At 38.6% G+C, this 23,293-nt stretch overlaps 1 protein-coding gene across 2 annotated transcripts in view; it reads left to right on the plus strand.

Annotated features, from left to right (window-relative positions):
- Window positions 1–23,293, plus strand: part of PPP2R2A (protein phosphatase 2 regulatory subunit Balpha) — an 82,301-nt gene that overhangs the window by 26,446 nt on the left and 32,562 nt on the right. For both annotated transcript variants that reach the window (XM_033229153.1, XM_033229164.1), the window contains exon 3: window positions 22,954–23,051. In XM_033229153.1, the coding sequence (XP_033085044.1) occupies window positions 22,954–23,051 (98 nt within the window). The remainder of the gene's footprint in view (window positions 1–22,953; window positions 23,052–23,293) is intronic.

Genomic DNA, 23,293 nt, shown 5'->3' on the forward strand with positions numbered 1-23,293 from the left:
CGGGGTTTCACCATGTTGGCCGAGGTGGTCTCGAACTCGTGACCTCAGGTGATCGACCCGCCTCAGCCTCTGCGTTGGGATTACAGGCCTGAACCACTGTGCCCAGCTTGTGGACTGTTTTTAATAGCCTTTCCTTTCTTCAATTAATAGCAAAAAATGATAAAAATTAAAATAGCTTTTGTCTAAGATACTAACCTGCATTTTTAGACCTAAATTTCAGGCAGGAAGCAGTCAGCCAAAAGCAGTGAGGTTTTAAAGAACTTAATATATCAGGGAAAACTTTAGCTTTCTTAGATAAAAATCAGTTTATATTTTTTTACTCCTGAAATAATTTTAATTAATACATATGTTTGTCTTAGAATGAAGACATTTGTCATAGACCTTTTGGGCTGCTGTTAACAGAATACCACAGACTGGGTGGCTTACAAACAAACAAACAACAGACATTTGTTTCTCACAGTTCTGGAGGCTGGGAAGTCCTATATCAAGGCACCTGCAGATCTGTTGAGGACCTGCTTTCTGGTTCAGAGACAGCTGTGTCTTGACATGGCAGAAGGGACAAGGACTTTCTCTTAGATCTCTTTTATAGGGACACACTTATCCCATTCATGAGGGCTCTACCCTTATTACCGGATCACTTGCCAAAGACCTCCCCTCCAAATACATTATATTAGGTATTAACGTGTGAATTTTGTGGGGGATGAACATTTAGTCCATAGCAACATAAGGTAGAACATAAGATGATAGTCAGTTACTGATTGCAGGGCAACTAAAATACCAATTTTCTATTGGGAAGATGATTTGTCTTGAAACTAAGACACAGGATTAAGGGAATAATGGCTTTCTTTGTTTTTCATCAGGAATACTCATACCCCATTACTAGTAATAAAACATTTGTATTGTAGATTTAGTACTGTGCTCCCTCTGCCTACCCCACAGGTCCTTCCTGTCATTCTTCCCTTGCTCGCTGGTAGGTCCAGCCACAGGAGCTTTCTTGAGGGCTTTGAACTTGCCCCTTTTATTCTGAAATAGACCTTCTTTCATAATCTTGACTACCCTGTGTAAATTAACCCATTTCCATTCCAACCCCGAAAGAGATGTACATTTAATGTTACCTGTTTTTAAAATATCTTTACTATTATTTGAAATGATGTTATTTATTGTTTGCTTGCTTATTGTATGTAGGCTTCTTTCTCTCCAGTTTCTGAGTTTCACATATGAGGAAATCCTGATTTTTTTGTTCTGCGATTTTCATTCTTAGCATCTGTAACATTTTTAGGCACATGACAGTATCTGGCATTTAGTGGGCATTTGTTGAATGGATAAATTCTGCAGTGTGTCATTTCATTTTAAAATATATGATAACTTAGTTTTTTATTTCACTAAATGTACACTTTGTTGTTTAAAATAGGGAAATGGATTAAGCTAACAATTAGTAGCACTTCCCAGTTTTTTGAACCAGTAAAAGGAGACCCAGACAAATCCCCACAGTCACACAAGCTAGTATATGTATTATAGAGCAAACTACTTTAAAGACCCACATACATAGTGGTTCAAAAAATTAGCTTATTTCTCTCTCATGTGACCGTCAGTGGTAGAGAGGGATCTGAAGTGGATACGCTGGTTTTGCCAGAGATTACCCAGGTTTGCAGGTTTGTTCTGCTCAGGGTCTGGGTGTATTGCTCTTGTGTGCATGGTCAGATCTGGCTCAAATCTGTGTTCTAGCCCATGGGGGAGAAAAGAGAGAGAAGGGCAAGTAGCTACTTTCTAAGGATGTGACAGAAATTTTATTCACAACCCATTGTTTAGAACTTGGTATTAAAGAACCATGCAGCCTCTAATTTCCTGTGAAAACTCTGTGTGTGTGTGTGGTTTTTTGGGTTCTGAGGGTGAAGGTGCCAGGATGTGCCATTACTAAAGGAGACGGGGGGAAATGGCCACTCTTAGGGACGATTAGTCTCCGCTACAGCTAATAATTCTTAGAACTTTTACTCAGGACTTTGTTCGATCCTCTTTCCTTCCTGTGTTATTGTAAAAGCCTTATAGGATCCTAATTCAAATAGTTTAATATTTTTTATGACATGAAACAATTGGAAATTTGAATAGTTACTAGATATTTCATATTAAGGAAGTGCTTTTGATTTTTTCAAGGTACGGTAAGTGTGTTTGGTTATATTGAAAATGGTGGTCTTTTAGAAATCTTTCCTGAAATATTTATGAGTGAAATAGTTTGATGTCTGGGATGTACATGAAATAATGTGGCATGGGTTTATAGAAGAAACAAGATTGGCTATGAATGTATAATTGTGGAAGCTGCATGATAGGTACACAGGAATTCATATGATGCTCTTCTACCTACTTTTGTATATGACTGAAATACTCTGTAGTGAAACTTCTAAAATATCAATTTATGCTGATACCTCCAATTTAAATTGATACCGCAGGGTTATTCCTTACTTCCCTCATTCTGTATTTGTGCCTTTTGGCTCTCACAGGGAGAACCTTAGTTCCCAGCCCTGTAACTATTTTTTGTCAGAATATAAAGATGGACAGAACCTGGATATTTGATAACATTAAGCCAGTGAATTAACTAACCCTGGGTTTATTTGCCATACCTTGAGACTTTTTATGTGAGATGACAGTTTTTTTATTGTGGTAAAATACACATAAGGTTTACCATTTTAAAGTGTGTAGTTCTGTGTCATTTAAGTGCATACAAATATGCTGTGCAGCCATCACCACCATCTATCTCCAGGACTCTCTTCATCTTCCCATACTAAAACTGTATACCCACTAAAACATTAACTCCTCATTACTGTCTCCCCAGCACCTAGCAACCCCCATTCTACTTTGTGTCTCTGTGAATTTGACTCCTAGATATTTTATATCAGGAGAATCCTACGGTATTTGTCTTTTGTGACTGTTACAGCGTATGTCAGAATTTTTTTTCTTAAGGCTACATAATCTTATGTATGTACCACATTTTGTTCACTCATCTGTTGATGGACATTTGGATTGCTTTCACCTTTTGGCTGTTTGAATAGTGCTGCTATGAACACTGATCCTCAAGTATCTGTTCAAGTCCCTGCTTTGAATTATTTTTGGTATATACCTAAGAAGTGCAGTTACTGTAGCATATAGTATTTCTGTGTTTAACTTTTTAGGAACAATCATACTGCTTTCCATAGTGGCAGCACCATTTTACATTTTCACCAGCAATACACAAGGGTTTTAATTTCTCATTAACACTTTCTACTTTTTTATAAGAATTTTATACTTCCAGGTCTTTAGCTCTTTGATCCACTTTGAGCTAATTTTTAGTATGATGTAAGGCAAGGGTCCATTTTTTTTTTTTCTTTTGTGTGTGGATATCCAGTTTTCCTAACACCCATGTTTTGAAAAGACTGCTTTCCTCATTCGTTGGTCTTGGCAGCCTTGTCCAAAATCATTTGACCATATGTGCAGGGGTTTACTTCTGAGCTCTCTATTCCTTTGATAGAACCCATTAGGGTGGATTTTTTTTATTTATATAAAAAGTGCTTTAGGGCTTTTGTTAGGAATTAAGTGTTCCAATCCATGAAGATGGAATGTCTTTTCATTTATTTATGTCTTTATTTTAGCTGTGTTTTATAGTTTTCAGTGTAGAAGTCTTTTGTCTCCTTGGATTAATTTATTCCTTAGTATTTTATTCATTTGAATGCTACTGTAAATGGAATTGTTCTCTTAATTTGCTTTTTGGATTGTTCATTGTTAGTGTATAGAAACAACTGATTTTTGTGTGTTGATTTTATATCCTGTATCTTTGCCAAGCTAAGTGATTTTATTAAATAAGTGCAGTACTAAAATGTTTGAAAATCGCCTTTCTTTCAACACCTCACCTGGAAATCTGGTGAGATCAGGTTTGACCCTTAGGCACTGTGTCTTACATGTGCTGTACAGGATAGCTGTTTGTGTTGGTTATATCCTGTACAGTCATATGTGGTAGACGTATGTGTGTGTCAACTCTCTTGTTCTCTTGAGTATTCGTCAGAGAAGACAAAAAAACAGAATCCTGATTATTTGGCAGAGTCTACACTTTGTACTCCAGGGTATCAGATCAGAAAATATGTTGCTGCCTGATTCAGTTTTGGTTGATTCTTCCCCTCTGATATCGTTATATGTTCTTAGGAGATAGAGTGAATAAGCTATTGGGAGACGGTAAAAGAGATATATGATGTAGGGTAAGTTTTTTTAATTGTTAAACCAGAAGTGGGTATATTTTGGTTTGTGAGTTAAAATACTGCTGGAATTCTAACTTATGATTAGTCTGTAAGTATTATGTATGTTCCACAGTGCCAGGTGCCCACTGCTGGGCATGCAGTTGTAGGTACTTCTTTATAACTGTGGTTAGTTTATCCTCTGTGTGCGATTAGTTCATACTGCTGAGCAGCTGTGCCTCCCTGCCTTTTGAGATTGTAGGTATATTGTTAGTGTTGCCGTGCTTACTAAGTTTTGTAATGTTTTAAACGGTACCAAGTTTGGTGGCATTATTACTTTATTTTTTTTTTTTTTTTTAAAGAAAGCAGCAGTTACTTAAATTAACATGGTAGAAAATATCCTGGGGGTTGATGGTGTAGATTAAAATATCTTTGTTTTATCCAACAATAGAATTGAATTACATGGCTAGAACACCAACAAGCACTTCCTGTCACGTTTATCAAAACAGTCTTTTAAAGAATGTGTAGAGGGCCTTACTTAAACAAATAGCTTGTATTGACTTTGGGAGGAGGATGGTTACCTAAGCCCATGTGTTAAAACAGACAGATGACACACTGAAATGACCAACGAGCATAATAAGGAGAATTCGGTATCCTTGGAAACCCTGGAAGAGTGCCATAACTAAACTAAAAAAATTTAGCAGGAAACAGTACAAACAAGAAACATTGTGAGGGAGGGCCTTAGTGTTCATTCTGTGGTTGTGAAGCATGGGTAGGAGTAAGTGACAGGACCTACTTTGAATAGCCAGAGTTAAAATTGGAGGGGGAGCCACTAGACAAGTTTTTTCATGTATTCTGTACTTCGAAACTGGGATTAAAAACTAAATGACTCTTACCAAGAGAAATGTGACCAGCAGAGAAGGAAGAGACTGGACCATGAAGCACAAAGTGGAAACTCTGCCCCCAACCAAGCTGCCTTCTTTGTCAGGCAGCCTCTTAAGGTGGCCCCAGTGATCCCTGGCTTCTGGTGTTTATGTCTCTGTGTAACCTCCTCTCTCTGAGTGTTTCTGGACCTCTTGTGACTTGCTTCCACAAGTAGGGCAGGATGCTGGGATGCTGCTTCAGAGGTTAGGTTACAGAAAGGTTTTGGCATCCATGTTGGGCTGTCCTGTTTCACTTGCTGAGGGAAGCCAGTTACCATGTTTGTGTGGTTCCCTGTGGAGCTCACGTGTCAAGGATCTGTTGTCTCTGGCCAACAGCTAGTGACCTGACACCTGTCAGCAGCCAGGTGCACGAGCTTGGAAGTAGATTCTCCTCCTCCAGTCAGGCTTTAGGATACGTGCAACTTTGTGAGAGACCTTGAACTCAAGGCCCCCTGGCTGAGTCACACCCAGATTCCCGACCTGTTGTGAGATAATAAGTATTTGTTGTTTTAAGCTGCTAACTTTGGGACAATTTTTAAGGCAGCAGTAGAGAACTTACATAGGAAGTAACAATGCCAACATTTCCCCTCCTAGGTCTGAGATTTGAACTTGGTTCTAAATGTGTTTTCTGGTTGAACCCAACACAGTTCCCAATATTACATAAACAGGCCTTTTTCTTTAAAGGTGCATACAGAAAGTGATAGACACATACAGACTCAGTAGGTACTGTAAAAGAAGTTGACCAGTGTGAGCAGTAACTTCCCGTGAAACAGACTTAGTGCAGGAAACAAGAGAAACTGTTGAAGTTTAAAGAGCAACTAATTAGTTGCTCTGGGAAACTGATGAGCATTTGAAAGAATCAGAGAGCAGGAAGGAGTTCTTAAGTGAAATTTGTGACTCTTTGGAGTGAAGTAGCAGCAGAGTTTTAGAAATATTCCCTCAATACAATGGCGAAAAGAAGTTGAAAATTGTAACAAAAATATAAGGAACACAGCATTTGTTTTCATTCATTTTCTCAGTTGCATTGTGCACATTTCAGGTGCTCAGTAGCTGTGTGTGACTAGTGGCTACTGCACTAGACAGTGCAGAATGGAACATTTCTATCATAGGAAGTTTTGATGGACAGTGCTGTGGTAGAGTGTCTTCCAGAGAACTCTGAGGAAAAACCTATGATAAACTAAGAATCCTAAATTGATGGAAGTTATCCTTTACATAGGCAGTGCAACAAGATGACTTTTTATAGGTGTGCAGGAACTCAAAAGTATATCACTCTGACTACTTGAGGGGAAAAAAAAAAGACTTAAATACACCCAGCTGAGTAGTTAGCATCTCAAAAGCATGATAAGTCAACTTCAGCATTGTGTAACTCTGTATCCTGTTTCCCAGAATAACCCAACACTTACATATAAAAGTAGGGGAACATCTTCATCTTTGGTATCTGTTGAGAGGATGCCCTTCATAAGCCAAACTTCAGACCGTCAGAACAGTGGTTTCGACTTAGTTCGACTCCAGAGCTTCTCCTCTCCTTTTGACAACGATAAAGCCACAGGAAGCAGCAGTTTTTAAAGACATTAATCCATTGAAACCACTTTTGCTGAAATCACTAAAAAGTCTCCAAGTCACCAAAACCAGGTTTCATTCTCAGCCCTCACTTTACTTGATCTTTAAGTACCTTTGGATGCAATTCATCACTGCCTCCTTTTAAAAACACGGTCTTTGCCTAGCTTCCAGAAAACTTCTTCCTACTCACCAGTAGTTCCTGTGCAATCTCCTTTTTTACCTGGTTTCAAGGCTTAATCCTTAGCCTAGACCTCCGGCTTTCTTTATCTATACTTATTCACTAGGAAATCACATTTAAGTGTCATGTGACTTTAAATGTCTTCTCTGAGCTGATGATACCCTAATTATATCCCCTTTTCCCTAATCTGCTGTCAGATCAATCTAGCTGACTATGTAGAAAACACACACAGTTTCTTGCACAACACACTTCTGATAACATATATTAATATGTAAGTTTTTCTCTGTACATCGAGCAAGCAATCAGTTTTGCAGCAGACACTGGCTGGATCCCCTCCAATTCAGTTCCAACACTGTCTACCTGGAAATAGCATCATATTCCCCAGATTGAGGGGGTTCAGTCCCACAAGACTGCCCCCACTTTTTCCAATGCCACTTGGAAGCCCCAGGTTGTTTACCTGGGCTTCTGACCAAGTGGCCATACATAGAGGTTACCAAGACCTCCTTCTTGGGTTCAATGAATTTGCTAGAGTGGCTCACAGAACTCAGGGCAAACATTTACCACTTTATTATGAAGAGCATTTTAAAGGATGCAAATGAACAGCTACATGAAGAGATATGTAGGACAAGGTCTGGAAGGGTCCTGAATGCAGGAGCTTCCATTCCCGTGGAGTTGGGGTGCGCCACCTACCCAGCTCCTGGATGTGTTATAGTTTACCTTCCTGGAAGCCCTCCAAACTCAGTGGAGACTTCATTATGATTAAGTCATTGGCCATTTGTGATCTGCTCAGTCTTCAGCCCCACTCCCTTCTGCTTCTCTATGGCTACCACCTGAGTTCTGACTCTACTTTTTCTTAGGCTACTGCAGTAACATAGGAACCATTTCTTCTTTCCTCCAGTTTTCATACAACAGATGTAGAACCTCTCCAGTGACTTCTTATCACATGTTAGGACAGTCCACTGCCCTTTTACCATGGCCTACAAGGCCGGTGCCACCATTTTTCTTACAGATTCTACATTAATCTTACTGACTGTCTTGTTTGCATCAAGTTTACCAGCCTCTTTTCTCATTAGACCAGGCCCTCTGGAATGCTTTCCTTCAACAAGTTTGGATGGCTCATTCCTATGTCTTCATTTTGGTTTCTGCCTGAGTCACCACCTCAGAGAGGCTTCTTTGACCACCCTACCTGAAATAGTATTCCCCATTCCATTACTTTTTATTCTGTTTTAGGGCTTTATATTTTTAGACCACTGAGCACCACCAGATATATTTTAAATTATTTATTTGTTTATAGTATGTGTTCATCATAAGAATGTAACATCCATGGGAGCAGGGATTTTTGTTTGTCTTACTCTTCTTGTACCTAGAAATAGTGTCTAATACAGCTTCCACATGGTGTTGAGCCTGTGGGTGCACAGAAGTCAAGAATTGAGGTTTGGGAACCTCTGCCTAGATTTCTGATGTGTGGAAATGCCTGGATGCCCAGAGAGAAGTTTGCTGCAGGGGCAGGGCCCTCATGGGGAACCTCTGCTAGGACAGTGCCGAAGGGAAATGTGGGGTCGGAGTCCCCACACAAGAGTCCCTACTGGGGCACTGCCTTGCCGAGAGATGTGAGAAGAGGGCTACCGTCCTCCAGACTCCAGGATGGTAGATCCACCAACAGCTTGCACCATGCACCTGGAAAAGCTGCAGACAGTCAACGCCAGCCTGTGAACGCAGCCAGGAGAGAGGCTGTACCCTGCAAAGCCACAGGAGCAGAGCTGCCCAAGACCATGGGAACTCACCTCTTGCATCAGCATGACCTGGATGTGAGATCTGGAGCCAAAGGAGATCATTTCGGAGCTTTAAAATTTGACTGCGCCGCTGGATTTCAGACTTGCATGGGCCCTATAACCCCTTTGTTTTGGCCATTTTATCCCACTTGGAATGGCTATATTTACTCAATACCTGTACCCCCACTGCAGGAAGTAACTAGCTTGCTTTTGATTTTACAGATGTGTCATAGGCAAGAGGGACTTGCGTTGTCTCAGATGAAACTTTGTACTGTGGACTTTTGAGTGAATGCTGAAATGATTTAAGACATTGGGGGACTGTTGGGAAGGCATGATTGGTTTTAAAATGTGAGGACATGAGATTTGGAGGGGTTGGGGCAGAATGATAAATGGTTTTGCTGTGTCCCCATTCAAATCTCAACTTGAATTGTATCTCCCAGAATTCCCACATGTTGTTGGGGAGTATCCATGGGGAGGTAATTGAATCATGGGGGCTGGTCTTTTTTTTTTTTTTTTTTTTTCCTTTTTGTGGAGAATGGGGTCTCGCTGTATTACCCAGGCAGGTCTCGAACTCCTGGGCTCAAGCTATCCTCCCGCCTCTGCCTCCCTGAGAGCTGGGATTACAGGCGTGAGCCACCGCGCCCGGCCATGGTCTTTGCTGTGCTATTCTCGTGATAGTGAGTAAGTCTCATGAGATTTGATGGGTTTATCAGGTGTTTCCACTTTTGCTTCTTCCTCATTTTTCTCTTGCCGCCACCATATAAGAAGTAACTTTCACTTCCCACCACGGATTCGGAGGCCTTTCCAGCCATGTGGAACTGTAAGTTCAATTAAACCTCTTTTTCTTCCCAATCTTGGGTCTGTCTTTAACAGCGGTGTGAAAACGGACTAATACAGTTGTATTTCCTGCTTAGATGCTGTTTAATAATATTTCATGTAAGATAAATATCTGCCTATTAATGATATTATGTGCATTCAGCTGCATAAGTACCTGGACGTTATTCTTGGCTGTCGTCTGTAGCTGTCCACACTTTATCAATTATCAAGCCTTGTTTTATGTACTTTGGAAATGTATCTTAAAGTTTGTTCATGTATGACCCCTCTTTGGCCTTGGCACTTTTAATTTCTTTGTTACATGGGTATATTGATACAGCCAACTTAATAGGTTAGTTGTGATGATTAAATACCTTACATATAGTATGTAAATTTTACTTATTTTTATTTTTATTATTATTTTTTGAGACAGGGCCTCACCCTGTCACCCAGGCTGGAGTGTAGTGGCATGATCTTGGCTCACTGCAGTCTCAGTCTTCTGGGCTCAAGCCATCCTCTCATCTCAGCCCCACAAGTAGCTGAGACTACAGGTGTGCACCACCACGCCTGGCTAATACTTTGTGTTTTTTGTAGAGATGGGGTTTCGCCATGTTGCCCAGGCTGGTTCTTGAACTTCTGAGCTCAAGTGATCCTCCAGCCTTGGCCCCCCAAAATGCTGGGATTACAGGTGTGAGCCACCATGTTGGCTTGTTATGTAAATGTTACATGTTGGTGTCTAATAATAACCATATTTTACTATTACTGGCTCAGGTCACTATCGTTGCTAAACCGGGATTTCTGGAGTAACTCCAGATTGGTCTCCAGTTTTCCCTTTGCTTAGGTTCCTCCCAGTTCTCAGTCTCCTTCGCTTCAGTTTGAGCAGTCTAAGGTGTATGTATAACTGGATTGCTTTTACTTAAAATTCCCAAGTGGACTCCTTTTTGACATTGGAATAAAGTCTGTAAAATGTTTTGTAACATACCTTGAAAACTCCAACCATTTTCTCTAAATATTCTGCCTCTTTGTTTTCAGTTTGTGGGTGCACTGGAACAGTTCTGGCAGGAAACAAACTGTATTGGATGTGACTCTACCAAGACAGATGGACAGTGAAGTGCTTTCTGATTCTTAGAGCATGGCCATAATAATCATACTTTGTAACGGTTTTAGGGAGATACTAAATAGCCAGATACCCATTCTAATTATAAAAATACCTTAATCAGGCATACATAGATGCAAGAGTTTCATGCTATACTACATGTTTGTATAATCTCCTTGAGAAACTATTTACATTATACTCAGTAAGACCACTAAATGAGGTGGTTTGCTTCTGTGAAGTTTATTAGCCAGTTGGGGAACATCTAATGAAGATGATAACTAACTTTAAGTCTAGAATGCTCAATTTAGAGCCCTTTCTAACATATATAACGGTTACATACCAAGGCTTATTGTCTGTTTAGAAAACTACAACTCTAGACTAAATGTATTAGCAACTGTTTATCTTTCTGTTCTTGGTTGCAGTAGGATATGGTTCCCTTCCATTTTATGCAAACAGGATATCAGATTATCCAGGAACAAGTTACAAAGAAGGGAAACTGGTTCCAGTACACGTCTTTGGAAGTTACCTTGTGGACCCTGAGAATGTGTTACAGGTGTGCCAAGATCCCTCAGCCCTTGTTAGCTGGTGCCTGAGTGGGGTCTTAGGTGACTAGAGTGCCTGGGCAGACAAGAGCAGCTCCATCTTCTCTTTAGAATTTGTTACGTAAACATTAAATCGAGGGTGTGCCGTGACATGAGGAAAGTAGAAGCTCACCTGCCTGCTCTACTCACATAATAAGCGAGAGGGAGCATTTGCTACTCTGTGTCTCTACTGCCTGCCCGCCCTTCAGCCTCAGGTTACAGAAATAAATAAGTTAATTAATCCCAACTGGGGAGAGAGCGTTTGAGGAGTATTGAAGGGAGAGGAAGGAATGGTTGGAACCTGTTCAGTCAGGAACAGATGAATAGGTCAAGCCTTATTCACTTTTAAGAAGGAAGGGATTCCTGAAGGACAAACCACACTTGCTCTTCAGGGCGTTACAGTGAAACGTTCTGAAATCCTGAATATCACACATTGCTGGGAGGAGTGTCCTGCCCTTTGGGAAAAATAGCAAGAACTTTGAGCTCCCTCTAGAGGCCAGCGGTGATAAAAGAGCGTCATAGTGGTCTGTAGGGAAATGATTGTACCTAAAGCTAAGCTACCTTTAAGCAAGGAACTATCATTTTATAGATGTATTATCCAGTAAAATGTTTTCTTGTATTGGGAAGAAATTGGTACCTTTGAAAAGAAATTTGGGTTAATCATATTCTAATTAGCTATGGGGGACCAATTGTAAAGTTCATTTGCTGTGTGGAAATACAGCTGAGAAAATCATGAAAATGGGTCATGTAACCTAACAAAATAGTATATTCTAACCATTGGAACAAACCAGAGCAAGATGAGAACCTGATTTCTGTGCTGTTTTGGGCCGGAATGTTTTGACAGTAGACCCTTGATTTGAACAGAGGTAAAGGTGATCTGTAGTACCAGCTGTGTTCTCACCCACTCCTCCCCTTCATCTGAACAAAACCAGTGAGTACCAGAAGATTAATATTAGGAAATGCAAGATGCAGGCATATGTTAAAACTTCTGAGTAAGCTGACATACACAGTTTCTTAACTTTTTTAGAGCCTCAGTTTACCAAGTGATTCATCTGTTATTGCAGGATAGACATTTTAGTCATAACCATGTATGTCAAGGAGTTAGTTATGGGTTTAACCCTTTGCTGTATTTAGTCCTTTTGTTGTCAATATATTTATACTTCTTTATAGAACTCACTGAGAGAGTTCAATTCTAAAAACTTAGTATGAACTATAGAATGACAGAGAAGTAATTTTGTGGTAATATTAATATGTAAGAGTTGCATTCCCACCAGAAATATGTGAAAGTCATTGCCCAGTACCTGCACTAAGTATTGCCTCTTTCTAAAAAATCTTAATCATTGCAATGGTGTGTAGTGGCGTATCATTTTTCCACCTTGTAGAAATCCATCTATTATCAAAGTTTCCATGGTTACTTTTATGCATATGGCTATCACATATCTGTTACCTGGTTTCTCTTTCTGAGTTCTGGTAACTATTCCGTGATTCCTTGATTGTTTTATTTATTTTATACAAATGGGATCAAATGTGCTTTATAACCTTTTAAAAACTCAATGATACATCGTGGACTGTGTTCTTAGAGATCTGTTATTTTTTTTGTACTAGGCATGTGCAAGCACACATGGCCAGACAGCAGAGGAATATTTACTAAAATAATAGTGGTTCCCTCAGAAGTGGGGCTAAGAGTGATGATTATCCTTTTCCTACAAAGTAGTTTGTGAGATTAAAAAATGAAGTTAATTTTAATTAAAAACCTATGTTACAATAATCTCATTACTACAGGTGATCTTTAAAAATCATATTGCTTGTAAACACATCTGATACATAATTTGCAATTTACACGAGTCTGCTAAATGACTCTTCCAGTGGTGGGATTTCAGGGTTTCTTACACTTTATTTTTTGTGAGTTGGTTAGTTTATAGTGATCATCGTATCATTTTTTGTGAACATAATGCTATCTTAAATATTTACATATTTAGATTCCTATAAAACTTTTTAAAGTACCTTTATTGCAGTACTAATTTTAAGGTTACTAAGTAGTTGATTTAATCATTGGCTGTTAATCTTTAGCTATTTTATTGTGATTAGACAGTATGGTCTTTATAATTTGATTTCTTACAGTTTCTCTGTGACTCGGTGTATGTATTTAATTGCATACCCTTTTAGAAGAAATACATACTTTTAATTTGGTATAATTTTCCTGTGTGTGTATTTGTCAGTTATATTTTTTAGGTGTTTATCCCTTCTCCCTCCCAGCTCCCATCCCTGTTCCTATCCTGTCTTCTACATTTTTATCAGCTCCTTATTCCTAGTAACCCTGAAATTGTAAAGTTAAAATCTGCTTTGGGCATTGGGCATAAAAATTTATGACTGTTACATTTTCACCATACCTTTTGTCTACCTACCTACATAATATAAAACCCCTTTTCCTGTTGAATTCTTTTTTAAAAAATTGGACCAGACACTGGGGACATCATCTGTATCTATTAGGCATGAGCCAAGTATGCTAGCTATTTGGCAGTTTGCAGGACAGTTTTGAACAAGAAAAATTGTTCCATGGTCTGCATAGCTTAGAATATACTGCCAAATGTTCATGATGCTGGGAAAAAGCTTGGTTATTTTCTAAGCCTGCAAACTAGCGGTTTTACTTACCAAGGGTTTTTTTTTCGGGGAATAGAGGCCACAACTTTTTGTACCAAGGGTTACTATGTAAATCAAGGGAAAGTTATACTTTGAAGTTTTGGGGTTTTTTAAAAGAATTCTTCAAATTTTGCAAAATCACATCACTACTGCAATGCTGCTAATGGATTTTGAGTTGTGGGTACTATATAACCGAGTAAGTCTACATTTATCACTGAACCCTTCGTGTTGAGTACTCTGCATACAGTGTCATCATGTCCTGAGTATTTACATTTAGTCATCATGTTTTCAAATAGTCCCGTCCTGCCCCTTCCCAGGACTGCAGTGATACTTATGTTAGAACACTTGATGTTACCCCACAAGTTAGGTCTTGGTTACTTTTTCTCCCTCTCTTTGCTTTATTTTGTTTTGATTATAGGGTAGTTCTTCAACTTCTTGATATTTTCCACTACAGTATTTAATCTGTTAGTCCTAGACAATGTATCTTTCACTTCAAATAATATGTTTTTTATTTTTAGTCACATTTTTGCCTTTCGTCTTTTATTTCTCATCATGTTGATTTATTTTTTCTTTTTTTGAGACAGTCTGGTTCTGTCGCCCAGGCTGGAGTGCAGTGGCACAATCTTGGCTTACTGCAACTTCCACCTCCCGGGTTCAAGTGACCCTCCCACGTTCAGGCAATCCTCCCACCTCAGCCTCCTGAGTAGCTGGGACTACAGGAGCACACTACTGCGTCTGGCTACTTTTTTTTTTTTTTAGTAGAGACAGGGTTTCACTACATTGGCCAGGCTGGTCTCAAACTCCTGACCTCAAGTGATTCACCCACCTCAATGCTGGGACTGCAGGTGTGAGCCACCGTGCCTGGCCCATGATTTATTCTTAATCATACGAAGCATATTTACAAAAGCCGTTTTTGGTCCGTGTCTGCTAGGAGCTTAATTCTTTCATTTTTGTCACTTCTGGCTCTGTTTCCATTGGTTTTTCTTCTGATTATGGGTTGTATTTTCCTGCTTTTTTATATTCCTGGTAATTTCAGATTGGAAACCAGACAGTGTGAATTTACATTGTAGAGTGTTGGATTTTGTTCTAGCACATAGTTAAGCTACTTGGGATAGATTTGATCCTTTCCAAGGATCAAATGTTTGTTTTTAAACGTTGTTAGGACAAGTTTAGTCTTTAGTGCTGATTTAGCCTGATTACTAAGGTGTGACACTCCTGAGAACTCTACCTGCTGGTGGGGATTTCTCTTCTATGGCTGGTGCGGACCCTAATTTTTCAGAGCCCTCATGTGTCACTTCATAGATGCCCAGATCAGTATTCAGCCAAAGATTCTAAGTGAGCTGCCTGTAGATGCCTTTTTTGGGGTACTCTGCCTTTACCTTTTAGCTGCTTTAACTTTCTGGCCTCTGGATTCTTCATAACTCTCACTATGCTGTCTTGGTCCTTCCAGTCAGTAAGCAAGAGCTATACAGGGATCACTTTCTTTTCCTTTTCTAAAAGTTAACAGTTCTCCACCCTACACATCATCATTGTCTGTTGTCTGAAAAACAGTTTCATATACTCTGTTCAGTTTTCTAGTCTTTCACAGCAGGACAATAAATTCAGGTTATCTTAACTCCTTCGTGGCCAGAAACAAGACCAGTTACCAGATTTTTAATTTTGATTTTTGTCTTTTACTTTAACCTCTTGAAAGTAGTAGTAGTAAAAATTACACTTTTTTATTGGGTACTTTTTCTGAGTATCTTTGTTTATATAGTCTTAGTGTTCTTTGTTAATTTTTGTCTTTTTACTGAAATATAACAAAAAGTAGAGGAGACTGATTACCTAGTAGAGCTTTATGGGAAGTCAAATGTTATTTGTGGAAAGGTAAGATACATTATAGCCAGCTTGATAAGAGCATTTTCTTCCAGGTATGAGCATGTAATTTCTTATTAGAATACTACATTGGCAGCCCCGTTTGTTTGCAGATACTTGCTGTTTACACAAATGCAACACTTTGTGACTGTATTTGGAATACAGAATTTTAAGAGATAGTGGTGACTCATAGAATTTTCGTGAACCTCATGGTTATCTTAAGATTTATGCTATTTTGTGTTGCATGAAACAGATATTTCTGGATTTTCAGTGTTCTTTATTTGCTACAGCAATGTTTAGAGTGTTTTATGAGTTTTAACCTTTTAAATTGTTACTGTTTCACTGTAAAGCCTAATCATATTGAGGGAAATAACAGAATAGGATTTGTCAGCATCTTAAGGAATGGAGCTTAGATCAGCTGTTTCAAATGACACTTTCGGGAATCTGTAAATCTATAAATCAGATGGTTAAAAATACTTAAACAGGTCAGACGCAGTGCCTCATGCCTGTAGTCCGAATACTTCGGAAGGCTGAGGCGGGAGGATCATTTGAGGCCAGGAGTTCAAGAGCAAGCTGGCCAACTTAGTGAAACCCTGTCTCTACTGAAAATACAAAAAAATTAGCTGGGTGTGGTGGTGCACACCTATAATCCCAACCACTCAAGAGGCTGAGGCAGGGAGAATTGTTTTAACCCGGAAGGCAGAGGTTGCAGTGAGCTGAGATCGTGCCACTGCATTCCAGCCTGGGTGACAGAGCAAGACTGTCTCAAAAAAAAAAAGGTACAAATTGATATCAAAGTATCTTTTGAAAAAAAGAAAAAAATACTTAAGCAATTCCTCTCAGTTGTTGCCTTCCCTCCTTTATTTTTATTTTTTAAAAACAGGCATTTACATATTGACTTGGTCTTTATGTCTTGTAATTCGTGCTGTAATTGTTTATTTTGCCTTAGGATACTCTTTGGTTTTCTTAAACATTTACTGAATCCTTTATTGGTTAATGCTTCATCTGTAGGGGTTACAATGTTTTCTCTTAGCCACATTAGGGGCTAGAATTTAGAATGTGTATCATCACCCAGTGCCTTGAATGTAGCAGGTGCTGAATAAATATTTAGAAGTTTGGTTATAGGGACAGGCAGTAACTGTAATGTAGTCATTAATAAGTAGTATAAAGTTGATGTTGTTTGGCTCTAAATATTTTACTTGACACAGACATTTTGACAATGAAAAAGAGGCAATAAACTGAATACTTACACATCTCTTTTATTCATCATCCAGAAATTTATAGAATTCTGTGCTGCCACCTTATCCCTATGGTGCTAAATTTGAACCCCGAGTCTGACAGTTGATCACTGTGTGATTTTTCTTAGGCAGGTTAATCACTCTAATTTGTTCTTCTATACATTCAAAATGATACGCATATAAGGATTAAGAGAATAAATGCCCACTTAGCACAGTGTTTGGCACATTTTGGTTGTAACCTCTCTATATGCTTTGGCCTTAGTTTGATATGACTTTGTGTTGTTTTAATGCCGGTATCCAGTTAATATAAAGCAGAGTTTGGCAAACATTTTCTGCAAAGGGCCAGATAGTAAATATTTTCAGTCTGTGCCGTCTATTCAACTTACGGGCATGGCTGAGTTCCAATAAAGCATTATTTACAAAAACAGGTGGTGGGCCATGGTTTTCCAAACTGTGACTAGAGGTTACTTTTGTATTTCTTTGTCTTTTTTGTGTGTTTTTGTTGCTGTTTTCACTTGACAGCTTTGGTACAATGTATTTCTTAACTATTGAGTATTTCAAATACCTTCAGCTGTATTAAAAAATCATATAGGTAATACAGTTATAACCCTCTTTGCACTAACTTTGATTAATTTCTTTCAATCACTTGAGACATAGTCCTCAAGCGAAATTATGAAATCAAAGAGAGATTCCATAAAGTACCTCACAACACAAGAGCTGAGGTATTTAGAGAATGCCATGGCTACTAATAATTTAGTCATTTAATGGATAGTAATCATTAATTACACCCATTTATATATACTATTTGAATTTCCCCTTGCTAAGTTTTATCCTGAGAGTTACATTTTTGAATCTTTGGCTGTATGTGTTCTGTTCTGTTTATTATAGTACATAAGAAACAGAAGATAGGTGACAATAAGGAAACGGCCTTATGAAGTGAAAACCGACCGATGACACTGTTGTCATTCCCATTACCAATTGCTCTTCCACTCACAAAAGAAAGCAATTATTTCACCTTCTAAGAGTGAAACCTGCCTGGTTGCTGACAGTTTAGAAAGAGGAGGTGGAAAAAGTCAGAATTTCATGCTGTATAATTACCAATCCCTTGGTTTGCATTAGTAGTGTATAAATAAAATTTAAGAACATTACAGTACTTTTTTTTAACAAAAAATATTCTTATGCCTTTTAAATACTGCCTTTATGTTGCACAATTTGGAAATCAATGTGTGTCTAAAATTGCTGGGTTGACTTAATGCATAGTAGGGCAGTGGACTAATATTCTGAAAGGTCCTCCTTTTTATTAACTATCAGAATTTCTTTTGCAAGATTAATACAGGCATTTTTCATTGTAAAATAGCATTGTAATTGGTCATAGGACAGATTCTTTTCCTTTTAAAGAAGTGGTTTGTTCTTTGACATTTTCGTGGTGGTGGTTTGTGAGAATATAACTCAACTGAGGTACTATATACTAAGCCACGTACAAATTCAGTATGATAGCTCTAACAGTGATGTCAGTTTTTGCTTTTAAAAAACATGATAGAGTGCATTGTTTAAAGGTGCAGAATTCTCTTAGTTCCAGCATTCTTGGGTTTGCAATAAAAGTCAGTATCCAGCTGGGCGCGGTGGCTCACGCCTGTAATCCCAGCACTTTGGGAGGCCGAGGCAGGCGGATCACGAGGTCAGGAGATCGAGACTATCCTGGCGAACACTGTGAAACCCCGTCTCTACTAAAAATACAAAAAATTAGCCAGGCATGGTGGTGGGTGCCTGTAGTCCCAGCTACTCAGGAGGCTGAGGCAGGAGAATGGCGTGAACCCGGGAGGTAGAGATTGATTGCAATGAGCCGAGATCGCGCGACTGCACTCCAGCCTAGGCGGCAGAGCGAGACTCCATCTCAAAAAAAAAAAAAAAAAAAGGCAGTATCTACTCTGTAATGTTTTAGACTTCTGCTGTCCAGTCTGGTAGCCGCTAGCTACATATGAGTATCAGAACATGAGAAGAATATTTTCTAAGAGTAGATTATTTTCTAAAACCTGGATACCAGTATTTAGCCAGCCCTGTTAGGTTATAGCATGAAATGGTACCCCTGTTTGCAGGACTCTGCTTCCTCACTTTTTGCATGACATGGCATTCCTAAAAAGCAGTGATGTTTGTGTGGCCCACTGGGATACACAGCAGAGGGTGCTTATAACTAGGGCTTACAGATCTGGGTGCTCTGCAGCACCAGGCAAGACCGTACCCCATTCTTGGCACGCCAGTATGCAGTGGCACATATGGTACAAAGCTGCTTCAGAGTGCTCCCTATAACTCATTCCTGGATGTTTTTCTAGGTCTATGAGTGGAATTTGAATGCATTCTCTCTTCTTATTTCATCATTTTTATATGTCATATTCCCAGTGAGACTGTGAGATATTGGCATTTCACAACTTAGAAAACCTTTCAAAGCATCATCCATAAACTTAAGAGATTTAATGAGTAACTGTATATATGATCTTTCTTTTCTTCTCTTTTGTTTAAGGGAGAAAGGAGGAAGGAACACCATGATGTGGTAACTTAAGAGATTTAATGAGTAACTGTATATATGATCTTTCTTTTCTTCTGTTTTGTTTAAGGGAGAAAGGAGGAAGGAACACCATGATGTGGTGATATATTTAAATTCTGTTTTACAAACCAGGAAAATACTTTTCCTACCAGAAATATGGTTACATTAAATATATGCAGTATAAAAATCTCAGCAAGGAGACCATGAATCTGTCCCTCCCCAAAATAAAATTACACTGTTCAGATAAAAACTGACTTGGTTGGCTGTTTCTAAAACTTTGTTTATTGGCTTTTGGCAAGATAAATAGTAACAAACACCAGTGTCTTAAGAAAATCTAAAAATTGGTAATCCATTCACCCAGTATTTATTTCCCTCAAGGATTTTATAGTGAGTTGACTTTTATGGTGTAAATCTTTGGTTCTTGTCCCTTTCCTGATGTCCAGCCACTTGTTCTTTGGGCCAGTTGTTTCTAGGATTCCTCACCCTTACACAAGGGCCCCTCTTAAAATTCTTTACCCTTGCTACAAAACTAGTTCACTGCTAAACACATACCACATCACTTTACGCTAAAAATGTCATCATAAAATAATTGTTCCTGCCATAAGAAGTGATACATTATTGGAGCAAATGTGTTGTTTCTGTTGCATCTTGCAATCAAGTCTTTTTCTTCTCCCCACACACCCTTCACCTTTCTCTTCCATTCGCATGTTCAGTGATTACATTATAACTGGTTGTGTGAGTCCTGTCTTCAGTTTGGAATATTGTACCTACTGCTTTATTACTTGATTCTTGTTCTGTCTTATAATAAAATAGATAAGGGCCAGGTGTTGTGTTTTGTGGTTCATGCCTGTAATCCCAGCCCTTTGGGAGGTTAAGGCAGGAGGATCGCTTGACGCCAAGAGTTCAAAACCAACCTGGGCAACGTGGCAACACCCTGTCTATAAAAAATAAAAAAAATTAGACTGCCATGGTGGTCCACACCTGTAGTCCCAGCTACTTGGGGAGCTGATATGGGAAGATTGCTTGAACTTGGGAGGTCAAGGCTGAGGTGAGGTATGATTGAACTACTGCATTCCAGCCGGGGCAACAAAGCAAAACCCCATCTCAAAAAATAATAAATTGGCGTGGGATGTGCCTTCCCACCCCACCCCTCAGTCTCAAATCTCAGTTGTTTTACTGTAATGCTGTCCTTACTGACTTAATCATCTCTAGGTTTTCTGGATTCAGTTCACTTAAGGAATATTAAGGTTTCTCCCTTAGTAGAAATTGAGCCCAGCTAGGTATGGTGGCTCTTACAAACTTCCCACAGTTTGGAAGGCTGAGGTGGGAGGATCACTGGAAGCCATAAACTGGAGACTACCCTGAGCAACATAGCAAGACCCTGTCTCTACAAAAAATTTTTAAAAATTAGCCAGGCATGGTGGTGTAGGCCTGTAGTACCAGCTATTCAAGAGACGGAGGTGGGAGGATCACTTGAGCCCAGGAGTTCGACATGATTGCGCCACTGCACTCTAGCCTGGTAAACAGGCCTTTTTTTTTTTTTTTTTTTTAAATCCTGCACCAAACCTACCCATCTAACTTACTGCTTAGCAGAGAGCATAGTCAGGCTAGTCATGCCATGGTCATTGACATTTCCCTTACTAAGTGATAGTTGTAACAGCTCATCAACCTGACAAGGAGTTGTGGTTAATTTAAGTGGATGCAACAACTTGGACCTGGGAAAGAGATAAAATAAGTGATGGGCAGCTCGGCCCATTATTCCACTGAGTTGAACAGGAGAATGTGTCTGGTATTGGTTTCAGATGTGAGCATTTCACCAAACTGAGAGCAGCATATTCTAGAGATCAAAGATAGGTATTTTTGGTACAGCATGGTTTTATATTCAAATTAACTAGTTCATTTGATGGTTAGGCTAAAAAACAGGAAATTATAATGCTGTAGGGAAAATTGTCTGAGCTGTACTTACGAGAAAGAATTTGTGTCTTCAGAGTGTCTGTGTGAGGGATTTGAATTTAAAGATAATCTTGACTCTGTATGTTTGTATTCTTTGATTTTAAAGCCTAACACTCAAATAAAATTTGATTCAGTATTTTTTGTCTGCTACTCTTTGCTCCTACTTATCTCCCCAAGTTGTACTCTAATGTGCTTTAAGTGCAGGGACTTTGTATATTTTTAATCCTTTATTTGCTGTAGAAGTCAGTAGTACAGTACAGAACTCCTAATAAAACGACTTCTCAGTACTTACTGGTGTTTGCTTTACTTACTAGCCTGGCATATTCAGTTTTACGCCTTGTGCGTTAGGTAAGCAGTGAACACATTAAGTTTATTCTTTCCTGTTAACCACTGTGGTGTAGCCAGGGGTTTTTTAACCTGGTGGTGAGGTGTTGTCCAAACAGTCTGAGATAATATGCACATTTTTATGAGCACTTAAATATGTACAATTTCATGGGAGAGCATTTGTAACTTTTGGTAGATTCTGAAAGAGTTCAAAAAGATTAAATGCCTTGGACCTAAACAATGGAGGAAGCAAAGAAACCTTTTCAAAATCTGGACTTTAAAAAATTACTAAAAGAAAATTATGAAATGCAGTGCTGGATAGGTTATTGGTAAAATACATGTCAGTAAATTTAAAATTTTAAAGTGTATATATCGTCAGATTCTTAAATTCTTAACAGTGAGCTACTGTAGACCAGAGGATGGCTGTTCTCTTATAAAACTGACTTATTTTAAGTGCATATGATAGGGGCTTTTCTAATTCAGCTTAACGCTTTATAGTGAAGAACTTGTTAATAACACAATAATGAATTGTACCATGTTATTGCTTTATCTTATGCCCATTTCTGTAATTTAGACTTTTTTTCCTTAGGAAAAGGGCTCTAGTATGAAAAAGCAAGAAAAAAAACCTGACAGTTTTATTTGATTGTGACTGTGAAGTCAGCACTGAGTTGGTAGAATCCATGTGACATGCCTGATCCTAGTGGCTCTGTACTATGGGGGAGCTGGAGGAGCCGTGCACATTGAAGGCACATAGCACGAAGCATTTCTGCTATCAAAAAGCGGGATCCATTTGCAAACATTTGTTTGAAGCCACGATTTTGAATTTATGACTTAAAATGCCATCTGAAAGTATTTATACATTTAAAATTCCTTCCCCTTGTTAGTAATATGTGCCTTTATTATAGATGATTATTTGCATTTGCATAAACAAGCTTATCAAATGTATTTAAGAAAATTAGCAGGATGATGTTTAAGGGTGCTATCAGAATGTTTCACAAATTGTTGATTTCTTTGCATTCACAAATTTAGTGAAATATTAATAAGCTATTATTATTTGTTGTATTCTCTGCTAAAATAGTTTCATACTGGTTTATTCTGAGGAGAATTTTTAGTGGATCAAAATATGAAAGAACTTTAGATTCATGTTATTTCTGATGGGTGGTTGATGTACTTCAAAGATACACTTCATAGACTTGGAATGTTTGGAAAACATGCTAAGTTCTGAAACTAGTGAGTCAGGAAAAAAAAACTAATATCTTTTTTGTTTTGTCTCAATTATACAGCAGATATAATTTCTACAGTAGAATTTAATCATTCTGGAGAATTACTAGCAACAGGAGATAAAGGTGGTAGAGTCGTCATCTTTCAACAGGAGCAGGAGGTAAGTGTTTAAAGTTTATTGGCTAAATTTCAGTTTGATCGTGGGACTAGAGCTTGGGTTGCACTGGAGAATCTCATCAGAGGATGTTGGAATTATTAAAGAAGTGTGTGTTTATTGAATACAATGTCCAATGTATAGACAGCTCTGGTTCTCTTAGCTTTGTATGTGTGCATGTGTGTACATGAGCGTATGTTGTTTTGGTTTAAAAACATAACACTAATTGTAAAAATACTTGATTAGAG

This window comes from Trachypithecus francoisi, unplaced genomic scaffold (genome assembly GCF_009764315.1).
Source record: "Trachypithecus francoisi isolate TF-2019V2 unplaced genomic scaffold, Tfra_2.0 Contig01440, whole genome shotgun sequence".
Lineage (NCBI taxonomy): Eukaryota > Metazoa > Chordata > Mammalia > Primates > Cercopithecidae > Trachypithecus > Trachypithecus francoisi.